The sequence below is a fragment of the Benincasa hispida genome, chromosome 3 (assembly GCF_009727055.1).
Source record: "Benincasa hispida cultivar B227 chromosome 3, ASM972705v1, whole genome shotgun sequence".
Taxonomy (NCBI): Eukaryota; Viridiplantae; Streptophyta; class Magnoliopsida; order Cucurbitales; family Cucurbitaceae; genus Benincasa; species Benincasa hispida.
The window spans coordinates 25,088,549-25,101,610 of NC_052351.1; the positions used below are offsets into that span (position 1 = coordinate 25,088,549).

The window sequence follows — 13,062 nt, forward strand, 5'->3', positions numbered from 1 at the left end:
CCCCCCTCAAGTTGGACAGTACAAATTGATGATGCTCAACTTGGATAGAATGGAGAAATAAGTTGGAGCAGGCAGTGCTTTTGTAAAAACATCAGCCAATTGACTTTTGGATATGATAGGTAGAAGCTTGAGAGATCCATCAGCAATTTTGTCTCTAACAAAATGGCAATCAAGTTCTATATGTTTAGTTCTCTAATGGAAAATCGGATTAGTAGCAAGATAGACAGCTGCTTGATTGTCACAAAAATTAATGGAAGGTTGAATAACAGGAACACATAAGTCTTTGAGTAGTGATGTCAATCAGATGAGTTCACAAGCTGTTGAAGCAAGAGCTCTGTATTTTGCTTCAACTGAGGAATAAGAAACAACACTTTGCTTTTTAGGTTTCCACGATACAAGGGTGTCCCTTAAAAATATGCAAAAACCAGATGTGGATTTTTTGGTATCATCACAAGATGCCCAGTCAGAATCTGCAAAAGCTTTCAATTGGAAAGTCTTTGTTGGTGATATGGTAATGCCCTGCCTGGTGAAGATTTCAAGTATCTTTACAAATGAAGGGCTGCTACAAGATGTGATTTGCACGGGTGAGCAACAAATTGGCTAAGCTTATTGACAGCAAAGACTATATATGGTCTTGTGATGGTTAAGTAAAGTAGCTTGCCAATTAATCTTCTATAAGGAGATAGGTCTTCCAACAAATCAACATCTAAATTTCTCAACTTAATATTGGGATCCATATGACAAATACTGGTTTAGTACTAAAAAGGCCAGTTTCTTCTAATATTTGAAGTATAAATAAATGTCTCTAAGAGATGGATAAGCCTTTATGTGATCGTGCAAGTTCAAGACCTAAAAAATATTTGAGAGATCCAAGATATTTTAGTTTGAAACGATCATGTAACATGGTCATGAGTTGAGTGATTTGTTGTGTATTTTCTGTTGTGATGATTATATCATCAACATAGACAAGAAGAGCAATGAAGGTTTCACCTTTTCCATGAACAAACAGAGAATAATTTTCCTTTGACTGAGTGAAGCCTAGTTCAACCAAAACATCTGAGAACTTTGCAAACCATTGACGTAAGGCTTGTTTCAACCCATAAATCGACTTCTTTAGTTTGCATAAAAGTTTCCCATTTTGGGAAGAATGTCCTTGAGGTTTGTAACTAAGAGGTAGATCTATGTAAACTTCTTCAAAAAGATTTCCATGGAGGAATGCATTATTAACATATAATTGGGTAGGATTCCAATTGTGTGAGACAGCCAGTGTGAGTAGCACTCAAATAGTGATTAACTTTGCAACAGGCGAAAAAGTTTAAATGAAGTCCAATCCTTCTTGCTGAGTGTATCCCTTTGCAACAAGTCTTGCCTTGTATCTCTCAATTGTTCCATCAGTTTTATGTTTGATCTTATAAATCCATTTGCAGCCAATTGTGTGTTTGGTAGGAGGCAACGGTATAACATCCCAAATATGGTTGTCTTCCATGGCTTGGATTTAAACTCACATAGTTTCCATCCAATGTTAAAAAAGGATGGCCTAGTGATAGAATTAAGGTTCATAGTGAGAGGATACAGCTAGAGAAAAGGCTCAAAATTTTGGGGAAAGCTTTTCATATGATAAGGAAAAGGATATGGGATAGCGAGTAGAAGATGAAGGTAAAGGTTGTGATTGAGCAAGGCTACAATAGTAATCTTGAAGATATGAAGGAGGTTTTGATATTCGATTTGATTCTTGGTTCAAGTATGGGAATAAATGGAATGGGTTGAGAAATATCGATATGTGTGTTTGGCAGAGGTCCTGATGGTGTGTCTTTTGTAGGAGAATAGGCTTCAGGATTAGGTGAAGATGGTGAGGGAAGAGGGTTATCAATAGGTTGATTTATTGGACTGATATTGGGTAAATAAACATCACTAGGTATGTTGGATAAAGGATAGGTTTGGTTATTTGAGTGGTGGATGATGTATAGGTTGGGTTGAGATGTCGATGTCTACTGACTTGGGAAGTACAATACTCTAAAGAAAAGAGGGTTGTTCATCTATAGGAATGACTTTATGAAAAGGGAAAACTGACTCATAGAAGACTACATCTCGAGATGTAAAAAATTTATTGTTTTCAATATCAAACAATTTGTAAGCCTTCATACCAGACATGAAAGATCCCAAATTGAAGGGAACCGTGAGCGGAAGATAGATCCTCCCAAATCCATTTCTCATTGAATGTAAATTTTACAGTAAATAAAGAACTAAATATGCATTTATACAAATTACAGCATGCTATTAAAAAAGTTTTAGAAACCTTACATTTGAAGACTTTTCTTCAAGAAATCCTTCGAACAGCACACGAACGTCTTGAAGACTCTCTTCAAGAAAACTTCAATTAAGAGCACGAACACTACCACAAAAGCTTCCTTGGTATTCTCAAGTAGAGAACCCAAGAGTGGTGGGCTCTGGCTATTTTGGAATGAGAGAATTTTAATAGTAAGGAGGAAGGTTCAAAATTATTCATCAACAACTCAAACTCGCACATGGAACTCTTTTGATGTTTTCCAATGTATCCTATTCGATGATAAGATTTTGGAAGTAGAAGACTCACTCTCCTATCTTTCAAAAACCAAATACCACAACCACCCACTTACGTGGGTGGGGAGAAAAGAAGGAGAGGGAGTCATTTTAAAATAAAAATGATATTTAATATATATATATATATTTAAAATATATGTTATATCAAATATTAAGATATAACCTATAGATTTAATATTGTATCACATACAATATAACCTATAGTTTTTTCTCTCTTATATGACATTAATAAAAATCACATTTATATTAAAATTAACAATTATGAATCCAAATAATATTAATAATATTTGAATCTTATTCAAATATTTATTTACTCTCAGTTAATCTATTATGTATCAAATACATTATAATAATATATCACATATAATTAAAATAACTTAATTATATCATATATAATTAAATCTCTCTATTAATTTGAACAATTCAAATTAATCCAAAAATTTATTCTCATTTAATCATTTTGAGCTATCAAGGGGACCTCATGGACCTGTAGTTTGAAGCTCCAACTATACATAATAATTAAATCAAACTCTTTTATTAAATTATTCACCATCCGTTAACTGTCGGCCATTTCACGAAAGATTGACAGCTACACTCTTCGCACTACAAATATATTTTTGTGTCCATTGGATATAATCAATCAACAATATGATGACCCTTCACAAATTGTTCGTAAGTACAGTAGGCCAAAATTAATGTTTTGCCCTTGAAGTTACATCTAACTCCTTAAGTATCACTAATCCCTCTAATGAACAATAGATCATAGTCCAACTATGACTAAACCCCTCTCGGGCCAAGAGAGGGTATGACACCACATTGTTCAAGTCTTGGAATCAACCCTTAAGGGAGTAATTTATCTACTCTGACCTCGGGGAAAGAGTGAATTCCTTCTTGTGTAGTTGTGTTCCCAGCTCCTCAATCAGACGAATCCCCAAAATGGTAGGCTTGTTGAGTCAGTGATCTGGCTACTCTCACCCATACAAATCAAAGGACAACCGAGTTCACAACTCACTAAGGATTCAGATCATGTTATATTATGAACGATGTTATATAATGAGACTAAACATTTCATGGTCCAGTCTTATACAAACTCCTTTGTATAGAATATCCCCGCTCACATGTCTATACATGAATGATCAGGATCAGATCATTTATGGCACTTTACAACAATTGTAACACCTATAAAGCGGGCCATACTCGTAGTATCACCAGGATAAGGTATCCAACCTTATCCATCTACTACAAACCATTTAGGTTATCACTTAAACATGTATGTAGAAACATACGGGTGGATCTTGCCTTGGATGTTTGTTTATTGGTTTGTGGTTAATGTAACAAAAAATATGAAATAAAATATCATATACTTTATTAAATAGACAATGGGTTCGTTCAATACATTTATAAACTATAAGACCCAACGAGATTTAGGGCATCAACCCCAACAATCTCTCACTTGATCTAAGCTAGTACAATATAGTCAAAATACAAAGTACACAAATAATAAACTAGGATATAACACTCGCCCAGTACAAATCTATCACTTGTCCTAGTCTAGACATGGCATGTCCCATAGACCCATCCAAATGTTTTGAGAAGAGAATAGTCTGCTACTTTGCCATATAAAATCTCATATGGAGTTTTCCAATTTAGTAGAGGTGAAGGTGTTTGATTGATGAGAAATATAGATGTTAAAATGCATTCCCTCCAAAATTTTATAGGGCCTCGAGATTGAAAAAATAGAGCTCTAGCAACATTCATGATATGTTGGTGTTTTTCTTTCAACAACAGAGTTTTGTTCTGGCCTTCCCACATAGGAAAATTGGTGTATAACACTTTTTTGAAGAAAAATTCAGTAAAGGACAATTTTGGGGCATTATCAGAACGAAAAACTTTGATTTTCTTGTTGTATTGAGTTTCTATATATGCACAAAATTTTGGAATGATACGAATTACACCAAATTTATTCTTCATAAAAAATACCCAAATATATTTATTATGGTCATCAACCAAAGTAAGAAAGTATTTATAACCTGAATATGAATATGTGGCAACAGGGCCCCAAATATCAACATGTATAGTATAAAAAATAGTAGATGCTTTGTGATTATTAGATTCAAATAATAATCTATTTTGTTTGGCTAAAGGACATATTTCACATGGATGTGACTTATGCAATGAAGAAGAATCAAGTGATAGTATGTTCTTAAAGCTGATAAACGAGTGATAGAAGGATGTCCAAGCCTAGAATGCCATATTTCTGTTGAAGTATGTGAGACAACATTCATAACAGAAAATGCCTGCGCAGGATCAACAGCTTCATATGGCTTCTTTAGGAGGTACAATCCATCACGTAATCTACCCCTGCCAATCGTCCTCAAAGTGGATCTTGCCTAAATATCACAACACTCATTTAAGAATTGTATAGATATGGTATTATCAGACATAAGAGCACCAATAGATAGTACATTATACTGAAATTCTAGTACAAAGAGCACATGATGGAGAGTAATTGATCCAAAGAGGACAACTGAACCAGCATGATGAACCAGAATTTGTGTATTGTTAGGTAAAAGAACAGAACTAGCAAATTGTTGGGGTTGATGCCTTAAAGTCTTGTGTCCTGTAGTTTGTAAACAGTTTGTTCGAACGTTTGTGTTGTTAATATATGATATTTACTTCACATCTTGTATTTTTCCCCAGTTACTTGTTTTATTTACTTTACCACAAACCAATAAACATAAAATCCCTGGTTATCTGTATATGACTCAAACATGTATGTGGTGACATACAAGTGGATCATGTCTTTAGAGATAACCAAAATGGTCTGTAGTATATGGATATAAGAGGGAACCTTATCCTGGTAGCGCTACAGATGCGGCCCGCTTTATAGAATAGTCACAAGTGTTGTGACTTGTCACAGATGGTCTGATCCTGATCATTCGTGTTGGGGACATGCAAGCGGGGGCGTCTTATACAAAGAGTTTGTATAAGACCTGACCATAAAGTGTTAACGTCTCGTTATATAACACCATTCATGATAGACACTTCACTTTACTAGGATGACCATAGATAACATGACCTCAATCCTGAGTGAGTTGGGAACTCCTGCCATTGAGGGTGGTCATTTGATTTGCATGGGTGTGAGTGGCCAGGTCGCCAACTCAAATCTTCCACTTTGGGGATTCGTCTGATTTTGGAGCTGGGAACTCAGCTACACAAGATGGAATTCACTCCTTCCCCGAAGCAAAGGTAAGTAGATAGATAGTTCCCTTAAGGGCTGATTTCGGGGCTTGAACGATGTGGCGCCACACACCTTCTCTTGGCCCGAGAGGTGTTCACACATAGTAGAACTATGTTGTATTGTTCATTAGAGGAATCAGTGGTACTTAAAAAGTGAGATGTAACTATAAGGGCATAACGGTAATTTGGCCCAACTGTACTTACGAGCATCTGTGAAGGGTCGTCGTACTCATGATTGGTTATATCCAATGGACACTGAAATATATCTGTGGTAAGAAGAGTTCAACTGTTGGTCTTTAGTGGAATACTTGACAGTTAACGGATGGTGGATCTCGTGGCTAAAAAGTTTAGTCAGCTATTCACGTACTGTTGGAGCTTTGAGCCACAGGTCCATTAGGTCCATTGGGTAGCTTGGATAAAGTCGAGAACTAGTATTTGGGTTAATTTGAAATGTTCAAATTGACAAGAGGAAGTTCGATTATATATGATATAATTTGACTAGTTAATTATATATGATATAATTGGCTAAATGTATGAGATAAGGAAATTAGATATAAATATTATTTATATCAAGCAGAGGAGAAAATACTATAATAGATATGTGATATCAAACTATAGGATAAAAATATAATATGATTATATATATTAATTAATTAATTGGTTAATTATAAGATAATTATGCCAAATTTCACGTTCAGACGTGGGTTAGTGGATAGCATCGGTTATTATAACTGACGAGTTAAAATGAAAATAGTTTTCATTTTTGCATTGTCCATCATTCGCCCAAAAAGTTTTCGGAAGCGCGCGTTGGTGAAAGAAAACAATCGTTCGAGAGACTATACGATAGCTCTTCTCTGCCTAAACGATCGTCCTTCATGCATCTAAACGATCACACACTCACGCCTACACGATCAGATAGCTTCTCTAAACGATTGGATAGTATGGCGATTTAACTAAACAATCGTATACCTTTTCCTAAACGATAAGCACTTCTGCTATGCGATAGCGTTGTTTTCCCTCCCACTTGCTAATCACCTACACGATTTGTGTTTCCTCTTTCCTCTACCAAATTCACCAAAGCCCACCCTTTGGGTTTTCACTCCGAGAATACCCGAGGCTCTTTAGTGGTAGTGTCGTCCCCGTTGCGGTCGTGAGTTCGTGTTGTTCGTACTGCTACAGTCCACGTTTTCGCTGGGCTTTGGTAGATCTCGTGGAGGATTTTCGCTACGTTCCGAAGTGTGAAGATTGTCTTCAACTGGTATGAAACTCTGTTCTTTCGTTAATTTGTTGTTCGTAGCATGCTGTTAATTAGATTTATTTGCATAACTGTATGTGTTGAATGTATATTGTTGTATTTCGGTCACAGTGAGATCGGAGCGATCCGAACACACTCATGGGACTTTTAGATATGAGATCCTTCACAAATGACATCAATTTAGCAAATACATGTTTTTGAAAACATATGTGCACCTGAGTCAATAATCCATTCACCAAAAGAAATATTGGAAGAACATGTACCTACTACATGAGTAATAGCATCATTGTCAACCTTAACAACAACTAATTTCGATTGAAACATTTTAAGTATGTCGTGACATTGAGTAAGTGTTTCATTATTGAGGCTGGTGTTAGATCCAGATGATGCTGGAATGGTTTTAGTGGCATGATTTGTAGCAGGTGGAATAGTATTAGGAACTTTGTGAACTTGAATATTTGTTCTACTTCTTTGTTTATAATCAGGGGGATAACCATGGAGTTAATACATTTATCAATTGCGTGTCCTAAGATATGGCAATAGGTACACATAGGTTTGTTCTTGTTCTATTTAAATGAAGAATTTTCGGTGTGATTTGGATGTGACTGTGAATGTGAATTGTTATCATGCTTTTGAACAACTAATGTAAGAGCAAAAGATGGATGGTTAGGTTTTATTGATTGTTGGAGGAGGATCCATGAGAAGGATTTGAGACCGAGCATGACTGTAATTATCATTTAACCCCATCAGAAAACACAAAAGGTATTCAAACTGAATGAATTCTTTGATTGATCTAATACCACCACGGGTACATTTTCCACATGTGCATCCTGGACGATATGATATGTATTCATCCTGTAGACTTTTAATCTTGGAAAAATACATTGTGACTGATTCTTATCTTGTTTTAGAGTAGATAATCCATGTTTCAATTGAAAAAGATGGGGTCCATTTCTTTTCCGAAACCGATCTTAAAGATCAAGCCATATTTCTTGAACAGAGTTGGTGAAGAGAATACTTGATGAGATTCCTTTTGATACAGAATTTAAAATCAATTGCGATTACAACATTGTTGTTTTGAATCCATAGAGGAAGTAAATCACCTGTAGGTTGAGAAATTGATCCGTCAATAAATCCTAGTTTGTTGCGAATTGATAGTGAAGAATCATCGAGCGGCTCCAGGTTCCATAGTTGCTGTCTGTGAGAGGTTCAATTACAAGAACAAGGTTTGAAGTGTCATTGTGATGAAGAATATAGGGATTGTTGTGAGAAGTTGTATATGGGTCTTGGTGAGAGTTTGAAGAATCAGTTGATTAAGTAGAATAGGTTGGAATATTAGGCTGAAAGTTGATCGAAATATCAGTCAATGGTGGTGGTGGCAGTGGAGGAGGATCGTTGAATATAGGATTAGGATTCATTATTTTGGCGCGTGAGGGAAGAAGATGAAGAAGTGAGATTTTAAAAAACTTCTGATACCATATTAAAATTGTAGAAGATAAAATCTTGAAAAAAGAATTACTCGATCATACTCGATCACGCTTGAACATACTTGATCGTTTATACTCAATCATGCTTGATCATACTTGATCATATTTGTTCATACTCGATTATAGTAGAATTGAACTCGATGCTTTTAATTCCTCGATGAAGATATATTTATACATCATATAATAATGTAAAAGGATCATAAAGGGCATAATAGAAACTTCAATAACATAATGGTATAACTGATATCTAACTAATCAGTTTTATATCTAATAGGAATAATTTTACTTTTTTAATTTAAAATGTCATATAATTATTTAAAATAATAAAGAAAATACTTAGTACCAATTTTAAATCTACTTTTAAAAATTTGGGAACTAAATATATATAATTTGAAAACTTAAAGACTAACCACAACAATTAAAAAAATGTAATTTTTCCTTAAAAGTAACTATTTCTTGAACTTTTTTTCTGCTATCGTCACTCTCCCTTCCTCTACTTTTGAGTTGGTATGAAAAACATGAGGGCCATTATTATTTATTACTATTTTTATTACTTTTTATAAAATTAAATAATTACAAAATAAATTAGAAGACTAATTTCTAAACTTTAAAATTTGTGTTTAAAAATATACCAGTTTAGAGATCAATTTTGAACGAGGTTAATTAAAAAAAAAATAATAATAATAAAAATAAAAAACCACCGATGTCTAGTCCGAGGCTTGGAATGGGGACACGGGACAGGTACCTGGACATAGGAGAACAAAGCAATTGTTATAATATCATTTTCTCTTGTACCACTTTTATATTACAATCCACTTGTATATATTTTGTGCTAACTTTTGAGCTAATTACACATTGATTTTTATTATTACAATAAAATTATGGAGTTCGAGAATATTAACTATATGAATAAAATATGAAATATTTTTACAATGAAGTAAAATCGAAAGTATTGATGGATTGTGGATGGTGTTAGGTTAAACTTAAATAATTAATGGCAGAGCATTAAATTATTTGAACGGAAGAGTAAAGTAATTGCAACTTCGGTGGTGTGCATTGTCCAACAGGAGATTAAAAGAATAGGTTAGTGATAACTGATATCATCGGTGATTGTGATGCAATCCTCTATGAAAATCTATCGTCTTATAAAGTTTGTAATGAAAAGGAAAATCTTATCTTCGGCGGAATCAACAATTGGCACGTGGAAATCTTCTTGATATTTTAGTAAGGGTGATGTGTCGATGTGTGTCATGGGTCCAAATTAAATTCATTAAAAAATAAAATAAAATTTCAAAACCTTGATTCGTCTATTTTATGTCGTCGTCATTCCTTTCGTTTCCACTTTTAGGAATTATAATATAAGATTGATGTAATTGGTAATTAATCTCCGTTGGCACTATTGACCGTATAAATCTCTCTTGGGTAGCGTATATGGAATTTAGATGATGAGTCATGGAATTGTCGTTTCAAATCAAAACGACAAGTTGTGGTCCTTGTTTAAATGGCATAATATGCCCAGAATTGGTTTATGTTTTTGAAGAAAAAGGAGCGGTGGGAAATAATGAACGCATTTGAATTTGCATGATTAAAGAAAATAAAGTAAGGAAAAATTTTAAAAAAAGGAGTGTTGTTTGTAAATAGGAGATTTAGTTAAGATGGATATATGTTTTGTAGTGTGTTTTTAGGCAACAAAAGCGTAGAAAAATACGAGACTAAAAAAGGTAAGGTTGCTGTGTCCTTATTTCCTTCCATTCAAAGTGGAGAATTTAAGAAATATTTCCAGTGCATGGCCTTGTGCAGTAAAAGGAATTTCTTTTTTCTTTTTTCTTTTTTCTTTTTTCCTTTTTCCAAATAAATGATAATAATAATAATAATAAAATGTGTTGGGAAAGTGGGTTTAGTGAGAAGGGGTAGATGTGATAGAAGAAAGGAAAAAGAATGGGATGAATGAAGGAATGGAAAGGCAAGCAATGGCTAAAAGAGGGCGAAGGAAAAGATGGGGATGTGCCATTGCTGTCCCATTGTCTCTTTAGTATTAGTAAGTGGGAATATGACGTTTTTGTCTATCCCTTTATATATATATATTATTTTATTTTATTTTTATTTTCCATTTCATTTCTCTCATTATGATGTTTCCCTCTCATTGCCTAATCCTTCTTCCACTACCCCATTCATTATTTCTCTTTTAATCTAATATAATACAAAACAAATCCCATCTTTTTTTTTTCTTTTTTCTTTTTAATTTCATATACACCTTATAAAATCCAACTCTAGATTTTCTAAAATTTCATTAATCCTAGCACATGCGGTCTATGGAGAGAATCATAGAATATCTAATACAATTTTACTTTCACGTACCATTTCTTGCTTCTCAAGAATAAAGGATATTTATTTACATCTCATGCTTTTTTAATGATTTGTTTGTACCATTTTTAGCATTATATAAACAAATCAAGATTCCATACATAAATAAATATCTAAAATAGGCACGCAAATGAATGAGAAGAAAATTTAAGGATGGGGGGGATTGATGTGGGAAATGAATGACGATAAATGGCACAAGATTTGCACCTGATTAATATTAATAACATTAATTAACATAAAGCAGTCTGTGTATGGATGTCTCATTAATTAAGCATGGGTGTAATGAAAATGAATTAGACCACAAAACCCACTTTACATCCTTTTCCGTAAACGTCAAATAATTGAAATATAACAACAATTTTACTTTACAGTTATTGGAGAAAAAGAAGAACTAAAAAAGCGTGACGTGGGATCTCTTTGTACGTGGTGCCCGCAAGCAACGGCCAAGATTCGCTCTCAGTAATCAACATTTATGATCATGATTCTCTCTTTCTCTCTCCACTCAAATACTTCAATATATTTGCCCAATTGCGTAGTCTCTCAGAGTAGTCCAACTTCCCACTCTCTCCCCCCACCCCTCATCTTCTTCCCCCTTCAAATTTCCGGTGAAGATGCTGCTTGGGAAGCGCCCTCGCCTTCCGATCAAAAGAACCACCAGTATGACCGGAATCAGGGGGGATATTCCCGACGTGGAATTTGAAGAACTGTCCGATCAGAACCCCCACGATCTGCACCACCCGATGGCGGTTCCTCATAATACCACCACCATTAATTACTCTGCCTTGGTTTCTCCTAGAAATTTAAGAAATCAGCCCGCACGTGACCTCGCTCAGCCACCTACCGATCACTTCCTCCGTACGTGCGGTCTCTGCAAACGTCGCCTCGCTGCTGGCCGTGACATCTACATGTACAGGTACTCCTCGATTTCTTTTTCTTTTCTTTTTTTTTTTGATAAATTGCAAATTTAGTCTCTATATTTTAAGAAAATCAGAATTTGTAATATATATATCTTATTTGGGGATGTGACGTGTACGTGCAGAGGGGACACGGCGTTTTGCAGTTCGGAGTGTAGAGAGAAGCAAATAAAAGAAGATGAGCGAAAAGAGTACGGAGGGAAGAAGAAAGAGGAACGGCAAGCGGCGGCGATGGCATCGACGACGGTGGGAGGAAGGGGGTCGAGGAAGAAGGAACCAGACGGCGGAGGACGCTAATTTTAATTATTAGAGTGGAGAAACAGTTGGAAATCAATTACAAGTATATATATATAATATATATATATATATATATATATATATATATATATTGTAGTAGAACTAGGGAGGTTTAAGATATATTAATATAGATAATATTAATATAATTCCTCCACCACCTCCAACACCGACTCCGATTCCGCCTGGGGCGGGATTGTTCACTTGCCAGTTGTCTGGTTGTTGGAGTTGAGATTACTATATGATGGGCATATTTTGGTATCTTGTACAAATGGAATATTTAGAAAATCCAAAAAAAAAAAAAAGAAAGAAAGAAAAAGAAAAAGGAAAAGGAAAAATGGAAACATGCTGTGGGCGGAAGTATTATTTGATGTAGACTTTTAAATTAGAGATATTGTAATTTCATGATTTGAACAAGTGGAGTTCTATGTTCTAAATAGCTACAGGACCTAAAAAAAACAAAAACAAAATGAAAATAAGATTGTTTTTTCTTTATTATTGGTTATAAAAAGATGAATATTCGTAAAACGAGTTAATCTTATCATTATTTTCTAACCCTCTTACATAACATAGGCCACACTAGTGAATTAGTGATGCATAGTCCTGGCTTTATTTTAAACGAAAATTAAAAAGATAAATGCATGTGACGTCTCTGCCCGTATATATATATAAACTATTTCTGTATGTTTGACAATAATTTCGTTTTAAATATTTTAATTTTAAATTTTACAAACGTTCCAAATTTTAGTCGATTTTTTTTTTTAAATTGTTTTCTTTTACTTTTTCAAGACTTGACTTAGAAGTTTGATTTTTAAAAGCTAAAAATAAGAAATTAAGTAGTTATTAAATAAAGTAGCATGTCATTGGAAAGAAATATAATTTTGAAAGAAATATGATTGTTTTGTTCGTATGTATAGTTGGGAAAATA

General features: G+C 34.3%; 1 protein-coding gene across 1 annotated transcript; it reads left to right on the plus strand.

Annotated features, from left to right (window-relative positions):
• The first annotated feature begins 11,450 nt into the window (after positions 1 to 11,450).
• Positions 11,451 to 12,629, plus strand: LOC120072555 (FCS-Like Zinc finger 5). The gene is made up of 2 exons (XM_039024943.1): positions 11,451 to 11,839; positions 11,966 to 12,629. Exons 1-2 carry the CDS (start codon positions 11,538 to 11,540, stop codon positions 12,135 to 12,137), a joined length of 474 nt encoding a protein of 157 aa, XP_038880871.1. The 5' UTR covers positions 11,451 to 11,537; the 3' UTR covers positions 12,138 to 12,629.
• Positions 12,630 to 13,062: the final 433 nt, after the last annotated feature.

What these genes read in the sequence shown, in the direction of transcription:
- LOC120072555 (XM_039024943.1), top strand. Translation starts at nt 11,538, where the DNA reads ATGCTGCTTGGGAAGCGCCCTCGCCTTCCGATCAAAAGAACCACCAGT. An exon ending in CGTGACATCTACATGTACAG is followed by an intron (nt 11,840 to 11,965) that starts GTACTCCTCGAT and finishes GTGTACGTGCAG; the next exon opens with AGGGGACACGGCGTTTTGCA.